At 37.0% G+C, this 21973-nt stretch overlaps 1 protein-coding gene across 2 annotated transcripts; it reads right to left on the reverse strand.

Moving 5' to 3' along the window:
• Positions 1–2227: 2227 nt before the first annotated feature.
• On the reverse strand, positions 2228–20997 carry LOC104888673 (mitochondrial intermediate peptidase, mitochondrial). Of its 2 annotated transcripts, XM_010673704.4 has the most exons (17): positions 20757–20997; positions 20587–20668; positions 20442–20494; positions 20291–20345; positions 19047–19185; positions 18884–18938; positions 16846–17053; positions 13070–13165; positions 12516–12635; positions 11685–11810; positions 11382–11537; positions 8678–8794; positions 6774–6899; positions 6629–6696; positions 6035–6170; positions 5770–5935; positions 2228–3126 (listed from the first exon to the last, which is right to left on the reverse strand). In XM_010673704.4, the coding sequence occupies exons 1-17, from the start codon at positions 20936–20938 to the stop codon at positions 2885–2887; spliced, it is 2127 nt and encodes a 708-aa protein (XP_010672006.2). In that variant the 5' UTR covers positions 20939–20997; the 3' UTR covers positions 2228–2884. The 2 variants fall into 2 exon arrangements, with proteins under 2 accessions (XP_010672006.2, XP_010672007.2); XM_010673705.4 differs by lacking the exon at positions 20757–20997 and having other exon boundaries at positions 20286–20345; positions 20587–20614.
• Positions 20998–21973: the final 976 nt, after the last annotated feature.

The following is a 21973-nucleotide window of genomic DNA, read 5'->3' on the forward strand; positions in this document are numbered from 1 at the left end:
TTATTTGTCTGATTGAATTGTTTATTTTCGTCAGGCAATGAAAGACCCAATAGCAGATTCTGAATCCAAGCTTGCTATGTTAAGAGAGCATTGTGAAGCGATTGTAATCAAGGAGCTTGATGCTGGTAATTTAGCACCTACTCATAACCCCGAAAATAATTCAATCTGAAAAATTTGAATATGAGGTGGATACCATATAATCATGGTGCTGCTACTGTAGGCCATTGCCCCCCCATGATGAGTGTCCCGACGAAGTCAGCACTATGATTCGTGAATGGATATCAACAATTGAGAGCAGAATTCTTACCGAGAATTTTGATTCATCGATCAGCTCGCCGTGCATGTAACACAATTATACTACCATAACAGCGTAAAACCAGAAGCCATTCTCAGGTTTCACACTGGCAGGGATTCACATTAATGCAGAAAAACAAATACTCCATATCTTGCCATCGGGTATATCTCTTGTGTCTGGTTCCAAAGCGGAGTAATTCAGGATGCTCTTGTAAAAATTGATTCTTCTTGTAAGTTGTAACACTCTTTCTTGACATGGACATATACATATATTAAGTCGAATCTTACTTGTATAGCAATGGCACTTTTACTTGATTTGCCATGTCATTTCCTGTTAACATGTCATTATTCGATTTTGCATCATATTTGAAGAATGATGAATATCATACGAGTCCGGCTAAATGGCAAAGTTTTAGCCAGCTAAAATGATTGATTTTTAGACCCTGGTTATCTCCCCCCCACCCTTTTAAGTTGTAATGGTAAGAGAGTCGCTAACTTCTTTATTTTAACTTCCCATAGTTGTAATTGCTTCGTCTTGAAATGTTACGAAAATTGGAATATGTAGTAGAAAATTATCCAGGATTGGGAAATCAGAGTTCCACTAGACGTATCATAATTTCGCTCCCTTGAAAAGCTTGAGTTAAAGTGTCTACCCTAGTTGAAAGGATGGAGGAGACGGGGGGAAGATAGCAGCAGTAGCAGCAAGCCACGGTTGCAGCAACTACTACTATTTCCCTATTGAAGATTAAGGACTGCCTGGAGCTGACATGTATCCACTGTGTCCCAGCTTGGAAGTCTTAGCTTTAACAAGATTCAATTGGGAGCTACAAATAATAAATACTATGAAACTAGATGAGGTTAGTCCCTCATCTTCATTTGCATCCGCCTCTACTTCATCAAGATGAGATTAGCCGTCTCTCTGCGTCATTACCTTCATCTAGTCCTGAGGATTCGGCAAGCAGTAGCAGTTATTGCATTACATTGCGTGGCTTACTTCATTTGACTTTACAATTATCTCTATTATATAAGGCAACACATGGGGGACACCAAAAAATAGAAAAAGAAAAAAAAAGAAAAAAGAAAAAAAAAAAGAAAAAAAATATAGGATAACTAACTATTTCATTTGAATGAAAAAAGGGGGGAAAAGTAAGACATTTAAACTAAACATCAGTTTTTTGAGAAAACAAAATATAAAAACAATTTTTCTACCCAATTAATTTTATTTTCTACTTCATTTGTTATCACACGTTATCGCACGCATTGCGTGCATGTAAGACTAGTAGCCTATTATCACAACACAGAAGATCAGCATCGTGTGACAACACACAAAAATGTAGCTTCTTCCTACATAGGCTTGTTTTTCTGAACTGCATAGATTCATTCAGACTTTTCTTGTTGAGTAGTGGTAATGTGGTGTGAATTATTTGACAAAGAATACATCAAGAAAGACACAATCAAGTCGGAGGGAAAAAAAGGCAAATTATTTTTGACTATTATGCCTTGCAGTATTGAAGTGTTGTATTGGAGACAAACTAAAGGAAATCTGGAAATTAATACATCTCATTGACTGAGATGTCTATGGAGAAGATAGGAGAAGCACTAAAACTGACTTGACGTAAATTGTTTGAACAGATAGCTCATTCATTCAGTAGCTTGTCTTGAACTTTTGATACCAACTTTACCACTCAACCACATATATTTGCCGAGTTACCAGCTTCTTGTCTCTTAAAATGAGTTATTTGCCGAGTTACCACTCAACCACGAGCTACTGAATATATATATATATATATATATATATATATATATATATATATATATATATATATATATATATATATATATATATATATATATATATATATGCAATATCGCTCTATCTTGGCAGAGAAGGAGCCATTTATGTAGGGAAGATGGGAAGCAATACACAAGAAGATAGATAAAAGTCTTCTGAGCTATAATTTCCAAATTTTGCTCAGAAAATGAGACCAAATATTGTCATTAAGAGACAAAAAGCTATAATTTACAAAAGTGTTGCAGAAATGATTTAACTATCCAAGTCTTACCTAATGCATGCATTTTTCTTGACAATCAACTTATAAATCTAATACACAACTTATTCATATCTTAAGCCATAAACATGTATTAATGATTTTGGCTTGAAATATTAGAATACAATGAATAATTTGCTTTGGCAAAGCCTTCTGCAGACCCCTGACAGATCTTTTATGCAGATGACTGGACTTGCTCTCATGAAAGATTCCTTACGTCACTTGGAGAACATCCTTATAATATAAATACGTTAGCAGTAATTTGGTCGATAACACTGCTATAACTTCATAGTTGCACACTTGCAGCCAGAATAAAGCCCCAAGCCTTGGCCCCTGAAATGGCCAGGGTGGATTATTTTTCCCCTTGTTAGGACAAAGGGCCTTAGCTTGAAGCCTTGAATGCTTCTTTGGGAAACATGGTCACAACTCAAAACAACCTTACACATTGCAGCTTCTCAAAAGAATGGTCATTCACCCCGGATCTCATGGAAGGAGAATCACATCCAAACACCGAAACCCTATTCTCACCCTCCCCTCACAATTCAGATTAGCTTCATCTCTTCAGATAGTGCTCTTATATCAGGGATAACGCCTCCATTGGAATATCTAATACTGTCGCTTCCAATTAAATCATTCAATAATTCAACTGGCTCTACAGCACCCCCGTGTTGTAAAAACCTTGTTCGAAGGGCAGCCCCAGTTTCTAGTGAGAGGGGATCCTCTTCACAAACATTTTTCCATATGGTTGCAGCAAGACACTTGGCATACAAATAGCTGTAGTAGCCTGCAATAGAAGACGAGGAAACTATTGGCCACATAATGTGATGCATCCATGAACAAGAAATGAGGTTAAGCAATCTGATAAATCAAAAGCACATTAGTATTTAGGCTACATCGCTTTATGTCCTTGTCTAGCCAAGAGTACAACATAAACTCAAGGAACAACAAATCATGCGAAAGATCTTCAATAATGGTATGACATAAAACTGAATCCCCTAGCTTACAAGTATGACATAGAACTTCATAGATACTTTTCAATGATGGTAACCAACTAAAAATGTGAAAATCTTTTCTTGGATGTGGGGGAAGGGGTCAAGGGGCAAGGGGAACCATGGGACTTAAGTAGTCTTCAAGGAAAAGTAGTTGAAAAGGCATCAAAGCACTTCCACTCTTTTAAATATGGCATAGAACTTCACATATGTTCACATATTATTGACTACTTTTCTGTCCTAAGAGTTTGTCCCATTTTCCTTATACGAGTGTCTTCAAAAGATTGCCCCATTCCTTGAATGTTCAAATGGTCCTACCACCTTATACTCTCATAAGCTAAATATGATCCCAATAGTTTACTCTTCCATCAACTCCACCCAATACAATTCTTGGAAAGGTAAAAAGAAGGTGGATGACATGAGGCAATCTTTCAATCATTTTTCTCATCGAGATTGATATTTCACTGTATCATGTTGCCACTGGCAAATCATGCACCTAAACATCTTCGTCGAATTATCTACAGAATTGCATGATTTATGTGAAGCATAAATGACTTGCTTTCCTACTTTAACAAATGAGTACCAAAAGAGTATGAGGAGATTTTGAGAATTTTGGGTGTAAAGAAAAACTCAAAATTTTGGGGTTCCAGTAGTCCAGTACCACAAGCAGCCAGCCGCAGCAAATACCCTACATAATTCAATCTTCAACTTAATATGCACAGAAATAGAAGTTCGCAAGAAGCCAAATACGGAAAAAAAAAAATAGCATTCAAAAAACCATCGAAGCATACAACACATCCCATGCCTTCGCCCATATAATATCAACCAGAATATGCATTAGATTATATGAGAACTTCTATGATTTCCTACACCAAGGGTAATACAATTAATTAGAGTGTCACTTCAAGAAATCAGCCCCTTTCTCCTAACATGTTCACTTATGCAAGGATAAGGAAGAAGGGCACAGAACATATTCCATGCTCTCTCCCATAAATCAGAATATGCATCACATATAAGAGAAGTTCTATGAGCAAGGCAAGGCAGTCTTCCCTACCCCAGAGATAATGCAAAAATTGTGTGTCACTGCAAAGAGCCAGACCCCTTCCTCCTAGTATGTTCGGTTATCCAAGGAAACGGATGAAGAGGAAAATGAAGAAGGGCACGTCAGTTATATCCCACCAGATTTAGTTACAAGAAGATTCTAGAAAGAGTAGTATTACCAGAGAAGTTAGTCAATAAGTTGGTGCGTTCTCTTCAACTTATTGGCCCTGAACTTATCTGAACTGAACTTATTGGAACTTATTAAACCTGATTCCTGATTCAACTTATTGGACCTGATTGAACCTGATTGTAACTTATTGGACCTTATTGGAACTTATTGACCTGATTGAAACTTATTAGACCTTATTGGCCCTGATCGAAACTTATTAGACCTTATTGGACCTGACTGAAACTTATTAGACCTTATTGGACCTGATTGAAACTTATTTGAACTCATTAGACAAAAAAAATGGACCATTAATAACATAAATATTACCCCTAACGTAGATACTACCCCTCAAAATTTATTATGAAGTAATTAATTATTAAAATTCGTCCTTTAAAAAAATTATTATTATTAATTATCTCTTATGATAATTAATTTAACAAAAAATTTAAAATTTATATATTTGCCTATGCATAACTTTCACCACTAATATATCTAATAGTCTTGTTTTGATTTTATAAAGCACTAGTGGAAAATCAAAAGTTGATTAACATTTATTGCTAACAAGTTAAAATTGGCACATATGAAAAATTCTAATAATAACAAGTATAATACTATATAATTATTGTGGTACTTTAATTAAAATTCTAATAATAACATAATCAGCTAATAGTGATATGAAATTATGAATAATAAAATAATGGATAATAATATAAGTGTTTATTAAACATTGACTATTGAACCTTATTGGACCTGATTGGAACTTATTGGACCTTATTAGACTTGATTGGAACTTATTGCACCTGATTGGAACTTATTGGACCTTATTAGACCTGATTGGAACTTATTGCCCTGATTGGACCTTATTGCAACTTATCTAAACTTATCGGACCTGAAACTTAATTTTTTAAGTTGAGGAGAATGCACCCTTAGTATTATAAATTGAGGAAGAAGAAATGATTTAAGCATCCAGAGAGGTTAATTGGAGAGTACACCTAATCCCTTGAGGGGTTGTATTCTGTTTGATTATCCTGAACTGAATACAATCTATCCCCTTTTATCCTAATCTTCTTCTAATCTTCTTAAGTTCTCTTGTTAATTCCTAGAGTTGGAGAATTACTCACTGAGTTCATAGCTCTTATGGTGACTTTATCCTACTTTCAAACATAGAAAAGATAAGGTATTCTGGGTGGATGACAGATTTCAGAGTATTCGATGTGCAAGAACATACCTCCACCATAATTCAGCAAGTGACTGAACCGGGTGTGCCAGTGTGTTCCTTCAACTTGCTTGTAACTTGTATATCGTCTTTTCAGATCTCCAACAATTGAAATGGTATCTCTTGGAGGTAAACTTTGTTCCCCAAAAAGCTTTTGATCAATTAGCGCATAAAAAATCTGAGAAGAAACAGGAAAAAAAGATGAAGTCTATCAATATTTTTGAGGAAATAATGACTGTAGCATAGCTCACTTCATACTTCTCCCCTGCTGATATACCTGCCGCTGCAATTCAGTAGCAGCAAACATCATTTTGGCACCTTGCATTGAGTCCACCAATTTTTTAGGTATGATTTCCCCGGTTGAATAGTGTTTAGCAAATGTCTTGAGAACTCGGTAATCCCAAGCATAGTACCTTAAATAAAAAATCTGTTATAAATTGGTACATCCCGATAACAACATTACAGAGATATGATCTACAAACTATCTGACATCCAGAACCTAGTAAAATTATGTAATGTGATTTCCCAGAATAGTTGACATTTTACGCTCATCTTATGAGTAGCGTTATATGCAAACCCTGAAATTACATGAAAGACACATCAAAAAAAAAAAATTGAGGTGCAGCAAATGAAGACAGCATGATGAAGCAATCAAAGCGAAGGTTGTGAAAATATGAACTGAATGACAATTTTAGTGTCACTAATGTGGTCACACCTACAATACCGAACGATCCCCTCGCAAGAAGCAATGGCATTTGCTGCTAATGTGACTACGATTTTAAAGAAGCAATAAGTGATAGGTTGGCTTCTCATTTGGTAATAAATCATAACACTAATTAAGATGTATGGTGCCAATATGCATTGTACTCACTCAAAAAGATTTGAAGGAGTTTCAGCAAGATCCAGTGCCACTCTGGTTCCCGAAAAATGTTGGTATTCCTACAAGAATTTTCGAAGGTTACATGTGGACACCCCATACATTTACCTTGCAAGAAATAAAAAACTAAATTGCATACAGTTCTTGACAAGAGCGAGTGTAGAGCATGTCCAAACTCATGGAACAGTGTTTCTACTTCTCCATGGTTAAGCCTCACTGTTGCTGGATCATTGGAATTGGAGAAATTACAGATGAGGGCAACAACCTGAAAGACATAGGAAAGGATAAATACAAACAAACTGCATTTGTTACAAACATTATACATTACAAGAATTGCACTGAACATAGTATGCAAAAACCAAAGGAGAACACAGTAAAATGATCAGATACGGCACAGGAAATTTATTGAGCAGGGAATGCTCAAATTAAAAACAAGGGCATAGCCTTCATGGAAGTAGTTGGCACAAGTCACAGCTAACGACTGCTTCTATATCTCCAAAAGAAGGCAGACCAGAAAATCTAAAGACACAGAATAGCCACAAGCCAACTATATCAGAAAGTAAGATACTAAGATGAATAAAGTAACTATTCGACTTTACTTGTAAGGTTGATATATGTACATTCCCTCTGTGCTTGTTTAATATAGCAGAGCTCATCAGTCCCCAAGCGATAACTTTCTAAGACATGTATTAATATATGGACCAGAAGTGAAACATAATCTAGTATAGAACGTCGAAATAAAATCATGAAAAAGATGCTCGCATATCAACCATATGTGTTTGTGTAGCCCTAAGCACAGAGTAATAAAGACAACAACAGGATCTCTTTGAAAATGCTAGGGTCCAAAAATAATTGCCAACCCCTGAAGGAGCTCTCATTCACAACAATGTTTGGAATGAAATACAGTGAAGTGATATTTGATGTATAATCATGCATGGCATCAAACCAATGTCCAGGAACCGAAAGAAACATATAATAAAGTCCTAAATCTCATTCATTTCTAATCAATTAACTGAGAGAACAATAACAATTAGGTCCTAATTATCAGATAAAACTAGCTTGGAAATCGAAACTCCTGGTCATAAGCCACGTAATATTAGGAAACGAAATAATAAGACAAAAATTAACGTTACTCTTACTAGTACTACACCTACAAATGCTAAACGAGGAATAAGATGATGAAATATGTCCTCCGGCCCACAATCCATTGCCAAAAGACTTAAAGACTCAGAATTCTATAGTAGGAAGGGACATAAACTCTATCACAGCTCCCCCATACAAGATGAGGTGAAAAATTCATGTAAAGAACCATGAATGAGTCACGGAAAAAAGAAAATGGAGAGGCCTTCCGGAAACCACAACAATATGATAATTCTGCAACTAAAAACACTATCAATCATGCCCTAACTACACCAATTCTGAGTTGCAATAATTTTATGAAATGACAATGGCCAATAAATTAGATGGGACAACAGTGTCTAACTGGCAGTTTGAGTAATCTCTGGTCTTAGTTAAAAACACTAACACAAAATAACAGGATATGTCAAAAAATATACATCCTATTGCAACTTTCTAACTGTTTGCCACTCTCTGTCCAGATAAAGGAAGAAAAAATTGTCATATGAGTAATCCTAATCCTTTAACACAGGCAGTAAAGAGAATTCACTTTTTCAGTTGCCATTTTGCATCATGAAGAGGACAATCAGAGAGTATCATACTAACCTCTGTATCTAAACAAGTGACACACTTTCTTTTATGTGAGAGCTTTTTTGGGAGAACTGTATCACTTATTCACGTATGGAGGAAGTATTTAGCTACTGCAGCTCTGCAGGTATAGAATTTAAGCAACAGGAACTCAACTCCATTTTACCCCTCAATTTCAGACATGAAAAGAGTTGTAAATTACATATCCAGAAGTGAATTTCACAGCAAAGCAGTAAAGCAAACCGCCCAGGCACAATTTAGTAAACAATAGAAATGCAATGAAAGAAGCATAACATGAAGCAGAAAAGGCTACAAAAAAGAAAATAAAAGAGAACATACCGGAAGTTGGTATTCTACTTCTGAAATGCGACGTCCCCCTTTAATTGCAAAGTGAGCACAACCAGGATACTTGTCTTTTCTTGAATACAAGTCGAGGTACAAGTATCCCAAATCACCCTGTAAAAAAGTGGATTATCAAGTTAATATGTTGATAGACTCATCAACTAATAAAGTCATGCCACTTAACCTGGAAAAGGAGAAAAAAAGAAAACAGCAGCACGCCTCAGACCAGCAAAACCATGTCAGAGTGCTGTTCCGAATTATAAAATTCTAAGGCCAAAACATGCTAATTGCTGCTCCGGCCTCCGGGTTTCCCTGGTTTTGAGTTCAAGAACTCATGTGTCTAAATCTCTATGAGATATCATGAATGCCTGCTATGCTAGCAGTATAATAACGGGTGAAGATGAGTTATCAACTTGAAGCTTCACATTGAAGGGGCAGAGAGAGCGAGAGAAAAATAAGATTTGGAACTCAGTGTGACGCTTCTAAATGCTTCTGATTGATACGACTTAGGACATACATAAGGGGAAGCTTAATGAGCGTCTAGTAAGACCATCACTTATGTCAAGAACAGTGAAAGCTCAAGAAAGCATCATTGGATGCTTGCTTGAGTTTATGCAAAGGGAATTTCGCCTCCCAATTCTAACTTCAGATATTTTCATATTTGGTCGTTAACCATAAGTTGAGCTGATGATGGGAAAGAGAATTCCCACATGTATTTGATAACCCAGCTAACGTAGAGGTTTAGAAAACCTTTTCAAACCGGGAAAGCCATTGAAACTGGATTCAAAAAGTTATAGAACAAAGTAAAATCAAATAAAAAATCAGAAAACAAGAGTCCTCCATTGTCCTAGAGTTCCCGACAAACTAAAAGAAAATATTTTCAGAGACCACCCCTTTCATATACTCCCTCCGTCCCTTAATAGAGTGCCCATTTCTTTTTTGGACACTATTCAAAGGTAAAGAAAGCCCTCAAAAAATATTTCTAATGTATAAGAAAAAACATAATCATGTGGGGTCTTGTTTGATTCGTCTCATCACGTACATTAAGAAAATCAAACTTTTATAATTTTTACTAATATGAAATTAAAGATATTAACGATACAAAACGTGCATTGGCAAACGTGCATTGGAGAAATGGGCACTCTATTAAGGGACGGAGGGAGTATAAGAGAAGAGTCCAAGTTTTTCAATTCTGTGTCAATATATCCGGAGGGCAAAACTGTGATGTAGGTTAGAAATCATTCCTCTTAAGATGCATATGGTTATTTAAGATCCTTTTTTCAAGCAGGTCTGACACATGGTGGAGCTAAAGGCACTACCTTCTTGAGGCTGTGATTGCACAATAACCACAGAGCTAAGCAGCACCTAACCTCCCTGATTATTATGATCAGGATCAAGGCCCACATTTTTGACAGGAACTACGACATCCACAAGAAGCCTATAGACATCCTGCAAATCCCACGATTGCAGCTGAAACATGTGGCCACATAATTAAAGTTCTTAAATTCTGCCCCAATCCATAATAGGGTCTTTGTCCAGATGACAAATTATGATTTAGACATGAGACACTGAAGCAATTAATTGAGGGCCTCCGCTTGAAATTGAATTTAAAGCTTGGACAGGATTTACTTTTAGAAAATTTTGGTGTTTTTCTGGTTGCTGCTAAGATCTATATCTCTTCAATTGCGTCCATGCTAATCGTGACAAGGGAAGCCGCCTAGCGCCTCATCCAATGCAGCAAAAGGCGTGCCCCTAGCGGCACCCAGCTTAGGTTGCTTCTTCCAGATTTTCTTAAGTGATTTCTCTATCACCTGAGCTCAACTTGGGCCTAGGTGCGCTTTCTAAAACTAAGGTGACAGCCACATGCAAATCTCCACAAAGGCTCGCTTGACTCCAAAGTCCAGACCACAACCAACTGCATGAGTGACTGACACAAATCAGAGCCGATCCGACATACACAACAGCGCTAGCAACCACTCTCAGCACCACCTCCTTACAGCCCACCACTCTAGTAGTGAAGTCACCAGTCCTCTAGCGCATGATCCCTGTGCCCCTAATGCCTAATGGCTAAAACCCTCAAAACTTTCATAATCACCAACTGACAACCTTCTTCAGAGCCTAAACTCTGCTCATGGATCAAAATAGCCACCTGACTGGAAAAAGAATCATGGCTGCCTGCTTCCCACGATGAAAATCTAATCCCTCAAGAATCCACCATTGGAATTAAATTTTGACTTAACTCATATAACCCACCCAAGAGATATCCCAAATATCTTCTTCTCAAATAATCTTTGTTTCCTATTATAAGAGGAGCAAAGAACCTAACTCACGGCTCACACAGCGAGCAAGGGGCTCTTCGGTAGAGAGAGAAGCCACTGAGAGGGAAGGGAGAGAGAGAATGAGAGAGAGAGAGAGAGGGAGAAAGAGAGAGAGAGTGATCATTGCAAAGCAAAGATAAAAGTCAACTTAATTGCCCTATATATACATTGATTTTATCCTCACCCCTTCAATTTGTTTGCACACTTGTCTCTGTCACCTTTTCTCTGTAATTTGTGTGTTTTTTTGTCTGAAGGGGGGGGGGGTGGAGGGTTAAGCATTTGCATTAGGAATACTGGCCAATGCTACAACTTACATGAATAGTATAAGATATGCAACGACATGCACCAAAGATCCAAATTCCCCAACAAACCCATGCATATACCTCTTCAGGATGATGAAGTGACATTTTAAGAACATCCGAGTGCCATGATTCACCTGGAGCAAGAGGGATATTATGAAATGTTGCACCAAACAATGACTCCACCAGCAACTTCAAACCTTCAATACATTGTAACAGAGGAAAGTAGGAAGCAATTACCTGTACATAGAACAGGCAAATCAGCTTTACTTACTAGTTGCTATCTGAAGTAAAATATAGAACATATACTGCAGCTTTTTAACAGTGATCGAATTGAAATAGTAGTTCAAAACTATTTCAAGAGGTGCACAATGAAGACCAGCTTACTGAAGAATCCAAGTCAAAGTTGGAAGCCTTCATCATTGCAGAAAAGTATGTCTCGTCCCAAGGCTCCAGGTCCTCGAACATTTGACTTGTCTTTGCTCGCTTGTAATCCCTGAGTCTCTCATATTCCTATGACAGTGATAAGAGCTTTGTTATAGAAATTTGCTGAGTTGCACACGACCAGACACTAAATATCAACAGATAGTCATACTCCGTGTATAAATCTTCAGTGACCTCATTCCCATGGCTCATAAAGCAAACATAAAAACTATATAGAGACAACAAAAGAAAAAAAAATATATGGAGCATGGACCATTATCGACAGACTGTTGGGTATTGTCAATAAAAATAAAATTATTTCTCATCCATGAAAAAATATGATGGGAATGTGGGAAGCCATGGTGGTGGAGGTGAATTGTTGCTGATTTCAAATAATGGGCTTTCCAAAGAAGCATAGGACCAAACACACCATTTGAAGCTGACATAATTAGAATCTCAGTGTAGAATTCAAACTTCGCTCTGTTTTCACTTTTCGCTAGCTTTACAACTAAACACCTGTTCTAAGTTATCCAAAATCCTTCATAAAAAACTCGACTTCAAGAGATCTCGTACCCCTATTCGTCACTTTAGAAGTTTAACCTCTGGCTATTCCTAATTCAGAAGGGGCAACATTTGAAGTCTTATATTTCCAGAACTACCTTAAACTACACAACCCACCTTCTCATTCTAACATAAAAATTAACAATAGCGCCAACCACCAATAAATTAAAAAACAAACTGAGATGCAGATTAACCAACAACTCAACACAATAAACCAAAAGGAGTAAAGATCACCTCATCAGCTTTGGGCTTGACCATGCTGCTCAACTCAAGCAGAAAGGACATCACAACATCCGCTGATGACGCCATGTTTGGGCATGCTGCAAATTCAGCATAGGACTTGTAGCCCATTATCTGCATCCACGTGCAAAAATTACATTACATGTTTTTTCTACTCCACAACCCACCCCCTCTTTATCTGTTCTCAATTCATCTTCTAGTGTTTATTCAAATTTTAAGCTGCAAGAAAATTTTGATTCTATCCATCTTCACACACAAACCAAAGCATCACTTAAGATTAGATAACTTTGTCCCAACATCTACACATAGAAAAACGTTAATAACGTGCTAGTAAAAATACCGAAAATGATAAAATAAAAGATCATTGACTGTTCGTTTTACTTCTTTATTCAGGTAGCTATCTGCATTTAACTAATTCAACCAGCTAAAGGCACACAAAAATTATTTGTAAACAACCTCGTTGACATCACCCCCCAATGTGGGAAGAGGGGGAAAAGAGATGATAAACAAGGGGGAGACATCCAAGATTACAAATAGAGGCAAAGTACCTGTGCCAGTTCATGGCGAGCAGCTATAAGCTTGTCGAGTACATCAAGATTTGCATGAGGTACAGAATTTCCTTGGATATATGCAAGTTTCCGCACCTAATAGGAAAAAAGAACGAAATATTTCAAAAGATCTATTCCACTGCATCCTCAATAACAAGCAAAATTTGTCACTCTCATTGACTGCTGTCAGCAAAAATCTTCAATATAACATATTTATGGATCCAAAAGAGGGGGTTGGGAAAATTTTTGAAGATCATTGGCCTTTAAGGATATGAAACTTTCTCCCCAATATGAGAAGAAATGTCACCGTTTCAGACGCATAAGGAGATCCACAGGATACGATATGGCATCTTCCAGAATCCAGGAGCTATTACCATCAAATAGTATATCACAGCTGACTTGAAGTATTAAATATCTTCGTGGATTGAAGAGCACATAAAAGAGCCATTAGCAGACACCAAATATAATGCTTTATGACGCTAATTCAATATATACTCATCCATCAATATCCTCACATGTCCCACACAAACATCAACAAACTGCCTCAAATCTTGGAGTTGGAAGTTGGAACTACTAATCAGAAAAACAAAGATACAAAAAAGCAATACACTCAAGAGATCAACAACAAATCTTTCAATGGAAACCATATCTTCATAGAAGACACAATTGTCAAATGATTCAAAACTCAATGTCGACTAAAACGCGTAATAAGCACATACTTTTCCTTGCCTTTTAATAGCATAATTTAGGACTTCAACTTTTGATGGTAAGAGAAAGATTAACAAAGGAGAAAAATTCCTGAGGAGAACATTAATGGCAAAGTGTGACAATCACACTCGTTATTTGTAGCCACAAAAAACTTCCTCCCATTATCTCTCCCGAATCTTACATCATCCGCTGCAACTGTAATAGGACAGAAGGAAAGCATACCAAAAAACATCTATGACAGAGAAAAACCTACAGTAAAAGAGCTCGACATCTCACAATGTTCACGACTTCATAAGCACAATACATATAATTTGAAGGAAATGCACCCATTTAGCATTTCCAGCACGTTCAGACCAAACTTCTGCGCAACCTTTAACTTCAAAATATATGGCCAAAGAAGATTGCACAATGGATAGGTTTGTCAGGTTAAAACCTCAGATACAAAGCAGAATTGTCAAATTTAACAGCTTAACCCGATTTGACTTATCAACTTTGATGATATCAAGAGGAAAACAAATTGATTAGGATAATAAAAGGACAAAAATTACTCTCAGTAAGCAGCTCAGCAATTTCACTAGTCTATTAGGCCCTCTAACAAGATTTTAAAATATCTGAAAAGTACAGATACCTAATTTGACAACTGAATTTCTAAATATGGCACAACATGCCATTCTTTGAGATTAATTGGCAATAATGTGTGATGCGCAATTTTAGTCAATATCCAGTATCTTGTAAGGGCTAAAACCACATAGTCCTATGCATCATTTTTGGTCTTACTGGTCAGTAGTAAATGTTGCAGTAGTAATCCTGCACAGATAACCACCAAGTACAAAATGTAAAGGAAAATTAGCTCCTCATGGACTCTTCTTTTGAAGGCTCACATGAAGGTGTGATTGGGATTCGTATTTTGAAATAGGAACAGAAAACACAGCTCCACAGATGCAAGTTCATGCCAGTGATTTGGGTGCTTCGGCTAGAGTTCATGAATACTTCCTCCATATCAAATTAGATGGAACACTTTCCTAAAACGGATGTTTCAAATTAGATGGAACACTTTTTTTCTTTCCTTATATGGTAGATTTTAGGCTGTGAAATGACCATATTACCCTTGCTTTATAAAATAAATTTTGATTACATACTCTAATTTAAACTAATGAAACTAATAGCCAAGTTAATCTTTCTCCCAACTACTCCATGATATCTTCTAGCCACCACCCTCTTCTCTTCTTCCACAACCACAACCCACAACTCACTACCCATCTTCTATTCTTCCACGACAAACAATCACAACCATCAGCCACCACACCTTCCTCTTCCTTCTCCTCCCTCTCTCCCTCGCCGACCACCAACCAAAACGAGACCCATCTCTGGTAGTCCCCCTGCCTCTCCCACCCTCCCTCCTCCTCCTCCTCCTCCTCCTCCTCCTCCTCCACCTCCACCTCCACCTCCACCTCCACCTCCACCTCCACCTCAAACCCCACCACACTAAGTTTCTCGAAGCTAGATCGATCTCCACGAAATTCTACCACCACCATCACCATCCACCTTCGATCTCCCATCACCATCCACCTTCGATCTCCCATCACCATCCACCACCATTGCCATGTTGTTGTTGGTCGAAGACGTCGAAGAAGACGGCCAACAACGAAGAAAGAATTGTGGTGGTGACTCTATGTTTATATCGATCTGCAAAATTAAACAATATATTCTCCAGGGACAAGTGAGAACGACTGATGATCTGCAAACAATTATTCACACGGTAGAAGCAAGACACAGAGAAATTTTACTGCATCAATGTGCAAAACTAAACATTATGTTCTCCATCTGAGATGACGGCCAACAACAAAGAAAGAGGAATGAACGGTGGTGGAGTTTGGGGGTTTTCTTGGTTTCTCGATCTGGGTTTGGGCCTTTGGGGTTTTTGGGTTCTTAAGTGCTTTCTGGCGAAGAATGGTGGTGTGGTGGTGGTGATGGTAGTGGTGGTGGGTTTCTCGATGATGGTGCTGGTGCTGGCGCCGTGGTGGGGTAAAATGACTTTGAAAAAATGTTACGAAAATCTTATCTTTCGCAATTTTGTTTTTGGGCTGTGGGTTTTGAATGGTGGTGGCGGGTGGTGGTTGTGAGTTGGTGTTGGTGGTGTTGTGTTTGGTTCCAGGTAGTAGCAGAGTGGTGCTTGTGGTGGCAGGGTGATGGTTTTTGGCGGTGGCAGAGTGGTGCTGGTGGATGCCATGTGTTGGTGGAATGGATTAGTTGTTTTATTAATTAATTTAATCACACCCCTCCTCATTTAATTATACACTAAGAAAAATTGCCTCGGAGTCCGTGATTCAAAAAGTGTTCCATCTAATTTGATACGGAGGAAGTATATTTTTGGTCATAAGGCTTTTAATGTCCTGCCTGTGCTTTCTTATTATTCTTCTCATTTCTTAAGGAGGATTAGTTATTGGCACCAGTGTGGTGCCCGAATCTGCAGCTCATTTACTTTTAAAGTACTTAATGAGTTTTTGGGTATATTACTTCAAATAGTACTTCTTTTATGTCAATACTGATTGATGATGTCTGAACAACATGACCGACGCTGAGCTGGAGGATAATTTCGGACGACAATGTTGAAGATGAGTTTTTACTTTTGACTGATAAAGGAAAAAAGTGCAATTTGTTTCTTCTCTGCTATCATTCAATGGTAAAAGTTTCATTGACAAAGAGTTTGGGGTTCTGGATATTAGTAGGAGCTCTCACTAATTCACTTTATCTAAATAAATTATGTGTGGATTTCATGTGACATCTTACATAGAAAGGTAGGTCAGCAATACGTGGAAGGAGCAAGTGGCCGATTGACGTAAGAGACCAGATCGCGTAGTTAATCATATTGTGAATTCTCAAATTCCCTCACCATGGGGCATGGACTTCATTAACTACATCAGAAACAATTCTCACTGGCCTCTATTCATGTTTAAGAATCAAAAGAGATTAAAAGGAATCAAGAGTAACATGATATCAATATGAAATCCAAATTACTAAATTCCACAAGCACCATTATGCATAGCCACAATTCCAAGGAAACTGACCTCTGCATCTGACACCCACTGTAGAATAGAAGTTAGAGATACTGGATCTGTAGCAATGCGATATCCCTTTTCTTTCATGTCCAACCCTACTTTTGATGATCCAGCAGGACGATATATAGGCTTCCCTAGATGGTGCAACCGTTTTGGAATACGAATAGCAGGGTATATGTCTATATAACCAGGGTCCTCCACAATGTTTGCATTGAACCTAAAGAACAGTTTAAGTTCATGAAACAACAAGTCAAATTAAACAAAAAAGAACCACTAACTTCAGTGCAAAACAATGGAAAATGCAAATTGATTAAAAGAGGACCAGCTTCACATGAGGTGTGCACTTATATACATTGAAACAAACGCGTTTACACTATACAGGCATAAATGAACTTGCAAATAAAAGCTTGAGCAGGATTGGAGGAAAGCAATGCCTAACAGTACTAGCTGAACTAACGAAACGAGGCGCCACTATTCAGTTCAAATTGTATATGACTGCTTCGATTTGTTTTAACTCTATTCAGTTCAGGAGAATGCCTCCCGAAACTAACACTTAGAAGTTACTCTTTCCTCAATTCCCTAACCTGAACCGAAAATATGTCAACAGAGCAGTTGTTCTAACAATGACATCACAATCTTAGATGCTCTCCCTACGATTATTTGACACACTTGATACTTAACATTATTGTACTTTTTAGATCGTCAGTGAGTAAAGCCATCTGCCATCCCTCCAGAGTCCAGACAAACCATGTCAAAGAAGGCGACTTCAGAGTTCCAATGCCTTAAACTGATTGTACAGGATAATAGGAGGAAAAAAGTAGCAGTATTCAATCTCAAAGATGTCCTAGAGATCCCTTTTTTTGGAAATGTCTACATATATTTGGATAAATATACATGCAAGGCATAAGTCATAACACTTGACTTCTGATAGTAGAGGACGGGCCATGGCTTGCCTCGTAATCCATAAAAGCTAGAAGTTTAAAGTATTATGTCCTTGAGGCAAGAAAATAAGATGATGTAGTTGGTGTTGGGGAGCTGGAAAGCTGGGGTTAGTAATGTATCGTAGGTGCCAAGTTCGAGTCCTACAGTATCCAGTAAATTGTTAGCTGCGTATGAGCTTTTCAATATCTTCATTAAATCATTCCTTCTTATGTTCATTCCTCTGTTTCAGAAAGTGAAATGAGCTCGTGAGCCTTTTCTTATTCTTTTTTAAGTGGAGGTGAGATGAACCTTCTTATTCTCTACTTTGGCATACATTCTACGTCTCTCCCTCCCTCTGGAACTTTTTTCCTACTTTAAAAGTACTTTATTACTTGGTTCAACGCACTGTTTAAATTTGAAAAGGAGTATTGTGTTTTGCCCAATGACAAGCTCTATCACATTGTTATCAAAAGAAATTCATGGTTATATTCATAGTACAAAAATGTACACGTACTACAATAGTAACTATTGACTCTTCATTCTCCATATCTGCCACCTATTTCTTTCTTCTATATGATTGCATTAGGGTATTGTACATTTGTACAATCTTCTACTAAAGAGTTCATATTGAAAAACTAAAGACTACTTGTAATATAATAATATATATATTACCAATTTTTTTTATGTCACATTATGTATAATTTATATTTTACTTTCCGAAATAGAATTATATATTTAAATCTAGTCCATCTCCATCCATTCAAAGGTCTTGGCTCCGCGACAACTGGCATCTTAAATTATAACCATCTGGTGTACACCAAAATCATACAATCAACTTTCCCAGATTAAACATGAGATTCCCACCCCAAGAAAGGCAAATTGAACTATTTCATGATAAACACTATTCTAAACCTAGCAGTGATTGACATTGTATCTACTACACAACTTACAATACAGTGGCTGACTATTCCACCCATGAACCCCATATTTATGCTTCCAACTAAACTACACCTAAAATTTGTGTAAGCGGCCGAGTACTGATCTGATTATTTTGCTGCTAAAATTCACGAACACGAAAAACTAAATGCAACAGAATTCAACAAATATCCATAACAGAATTACTCACTTGCGGCATAGTTGAGCAATATCCACATTAAGCTGATTAACTCGTTCTAATTTTTCTACAGAAGTAAATACAGAATCAGATGCTTAAGACTTAAGCCAATATATATGCCTATACCAACAAAGGCAACAATATAGTGAGAATCAGGATGACACAGGAAAGGTACCACCACTAAGATGGATGCCTCCCTTCTCAAAGTCAACACGTAGATAATGAGCTGCCCTTTGTGTTTCTTTGTTGAGGATGCTGCCTTCTAGCTCAGCTTTCATCACAGCATTATATAGGTTGTGATTCGTATTCAAATACTGTAATCCATTTGGAAGCAGCAACGAATCAGCAAATTTATCACAGATCATACCATTCAGCAAAGAATTGACATGTGCTAGCTATAAATTAACAAAGAATTCATACCATAAACTCCTATAACTAGACTTGACAAACTGTCAGTAAGCAACCCAAAAACATATTATACATAATAATTACAGCATATAGTGCTGCATTTCACATGCAAACCACATAGAAACATTATGTTCCTCTCTGTTTGCTCTAATCAATCAACATAAACCAAGACGCAATCTAAACATTAAAAGTGGTATGCTCTTCTGTAATCTAAAGCATTAACCTTTAACTGGAGATGTGTGACAAATAAGCAAAGGTCTCCTTTGGTAACCAGCTGGCTAATTTTTCTGCTCTAGCTTATCCATCCTTCTATAACACTCCTAATCCTTCTCAACAACAAAAGGTGGAAAAGCCAAGCAAGGGAAGATTGTAAGAAGTAGGCCTGTCAAAATCACTCATTTTACCAAGTCATTGTTTTATGCAAGAAATTATTGAACAAGTAAGCAATTTACACCGTTTTAGATGCACAACATCAAAGTAAAATTGTTTCCTTCTATGAATTTTCCACCGTCATTATGTCCCTTCAAAACTTTGAAACCAAAATTGACCAATTTTCCACATTTCTCCTGAGGAAATCCAATACACAGTCACAGCCATAAAATCAACTCAAGAACATAAGATCATAAAACTATGATAATTTAGTCTTGTGTGGACCTGGTCTACACTAATATTATTGTGGAGTGTGGACCAAAACCATTTATTTAACGTAGTGACCCTTTTTCATATAGTAACCTTTTAAAATCTTAAGTTACACTATGCATTATTATCTACCATATTGACAGTTTTCTTTTATATAGTCAATCTTTCTTATATTAGTTTATCATAATGAAATTTTCGCTTTGTGACATAGTGACCTTTTATTTACATGATCAAACTTTACAATCTATATCGACTCATCTTTTATATCTATTTATTTTATATAGTGACCCTTTTTTTTCATAAATCACATGGATTAGCATTAGGTCCAACCGTATAAATTTATTACAATAGATAGATCAGAAGTCACCTCACATGTAGATATTCATCCATTCTCATGGATGCAATATTAGCCTGCTCCACAAATTCCCTAAAAAAAGTTGCCCCAGTTAAAAAAAAAAAAAAGGGTTACTCCTACCTTCAATTCACTTCACATAAAAATTCTCAAATATGCAACAAAATTCACCTGTCAGGATGAGTATGTCTACACAACTCAGCTGAATCCACCACTGAACAAACCTACCAAAACAAACAATAATCCAAAAAAAAAAAACAAAATCAATCAAAAACCAAACATAAACGTAACCCTAATTTTTCAAAAGATCACTTACAGTATCTGAAATTTCATCCATAGCCCGAATGATTTCAGCGGAAGGAGGCACAGTAGAAATGTAATTAACGACTTCTCCTGACCTAATCAAGGTCAAATTAGAGAGAAATTAATCAAAATCAATAATTCAAATTTACATTTTGTGGTGATTTTTCGGCATTAAATACTGACCGTTCGATTGCATCATCGACGAAACGTTGGAAACCCTTGGGAGTTTTCAAATGGGGGAAACCATAAAGACCAGTCTCTTTAGCATCGACAGCAGCTGCTGATGTTCGGAAGAATTGAATGGTGTGATGAAAAGGCTTCAGTCGTAAGATTTTGGTGCAGTGAGAGATTAATAGTGCCGCCATTTTTGGGGTTTTTACGAGAAGAGAAGATCAGTTGGCTACTTGGCTAGTTGCAGAAGCCAGAAGGGGGAAGAAATATGAACCCGGACACACAGCACTAGCAGTCAACGAATTTGAGTTTCTCGTTATATTTGCTTCTTGTCATCTTGTGGACGTGGTTTAGACTTAGAGCATAGTATTTGGTTAATTTTAATTGTCGATTTCCTTTTTCTCTTCTTTATTCAATTTTGAATGAATCTACTATTTATTAGGCATGGGTAATTCCGAACTATTAATATTTTATATTAAAAGTGTAACAATTAATTTTGTTAGTTCATTAGTTATAACTTTAGTGTATTATTTATAAATTTTTTGTTAATGTATGTAGATGACATTGAACGGTATTACCAAAGGGATAATGTTACGTGGTGGGTCAACTTGCTTAAAGATGTTTTTTAATATATTTGTATAGATTACTATTAATTCTTTTTATTTAATAAAAAAAAAAGGATATGGTCCAAAATATACAAAGAAAAAAACAAAATGATTCAGCTAACAAAAACGAAAAAAGTAGTCATTACTTGGTGGTAATGGTTATCGTTCATTTCCATTCCTTGATTTGAACCAAACATTCATTAAAAGTAGGATTTTTTTTGTCCCAAACCACCTTAACTTTGTGTCACGTTGCGAGAACTACCTTACGTAAATGAAATTGTCCAAAACTACCTGAACTTCATAAAACCATTGTTGACCAATCCCCAAATAGTTTCTCAACCAGTTGACCATGGTTTTTTGGTCAATAATAGTCACGTGCCAAGCACGTGAGTCGAATTTTTGTCATTTTTTGTTTTTCCTCTTTGTGACCACCACTCACCATCCAATGTTGTCATCTTTGCCTAGCTACAACTACCAATAAAAGCACCTATCGTTACTCGCCACAACCACTAGGACCACGCATTGCAACCCAAAGTCACCTAGTACAACCCACAACCACCAATAAGAGCACCCAACACAAGCACTAAACACAACCACTACAACCACCCACTAGAACCCACAGCC

Source organism: Beta vulgaris, chromosome 3, assembly GCF_026745355.1.
Source record: "Beta vulgaris subsp. vulgaris cultivar EL10 chromosome 3, EL10.2, whole genome shotgun sequence".
Taxonomy (NCBI): domain Eukaryota; kingdom Viridiplantae; phylum Streptophyta; class Magnoliopsida; order Caryophyllales; family Amaranthaceae; genus Beta; species Beta vulgaris.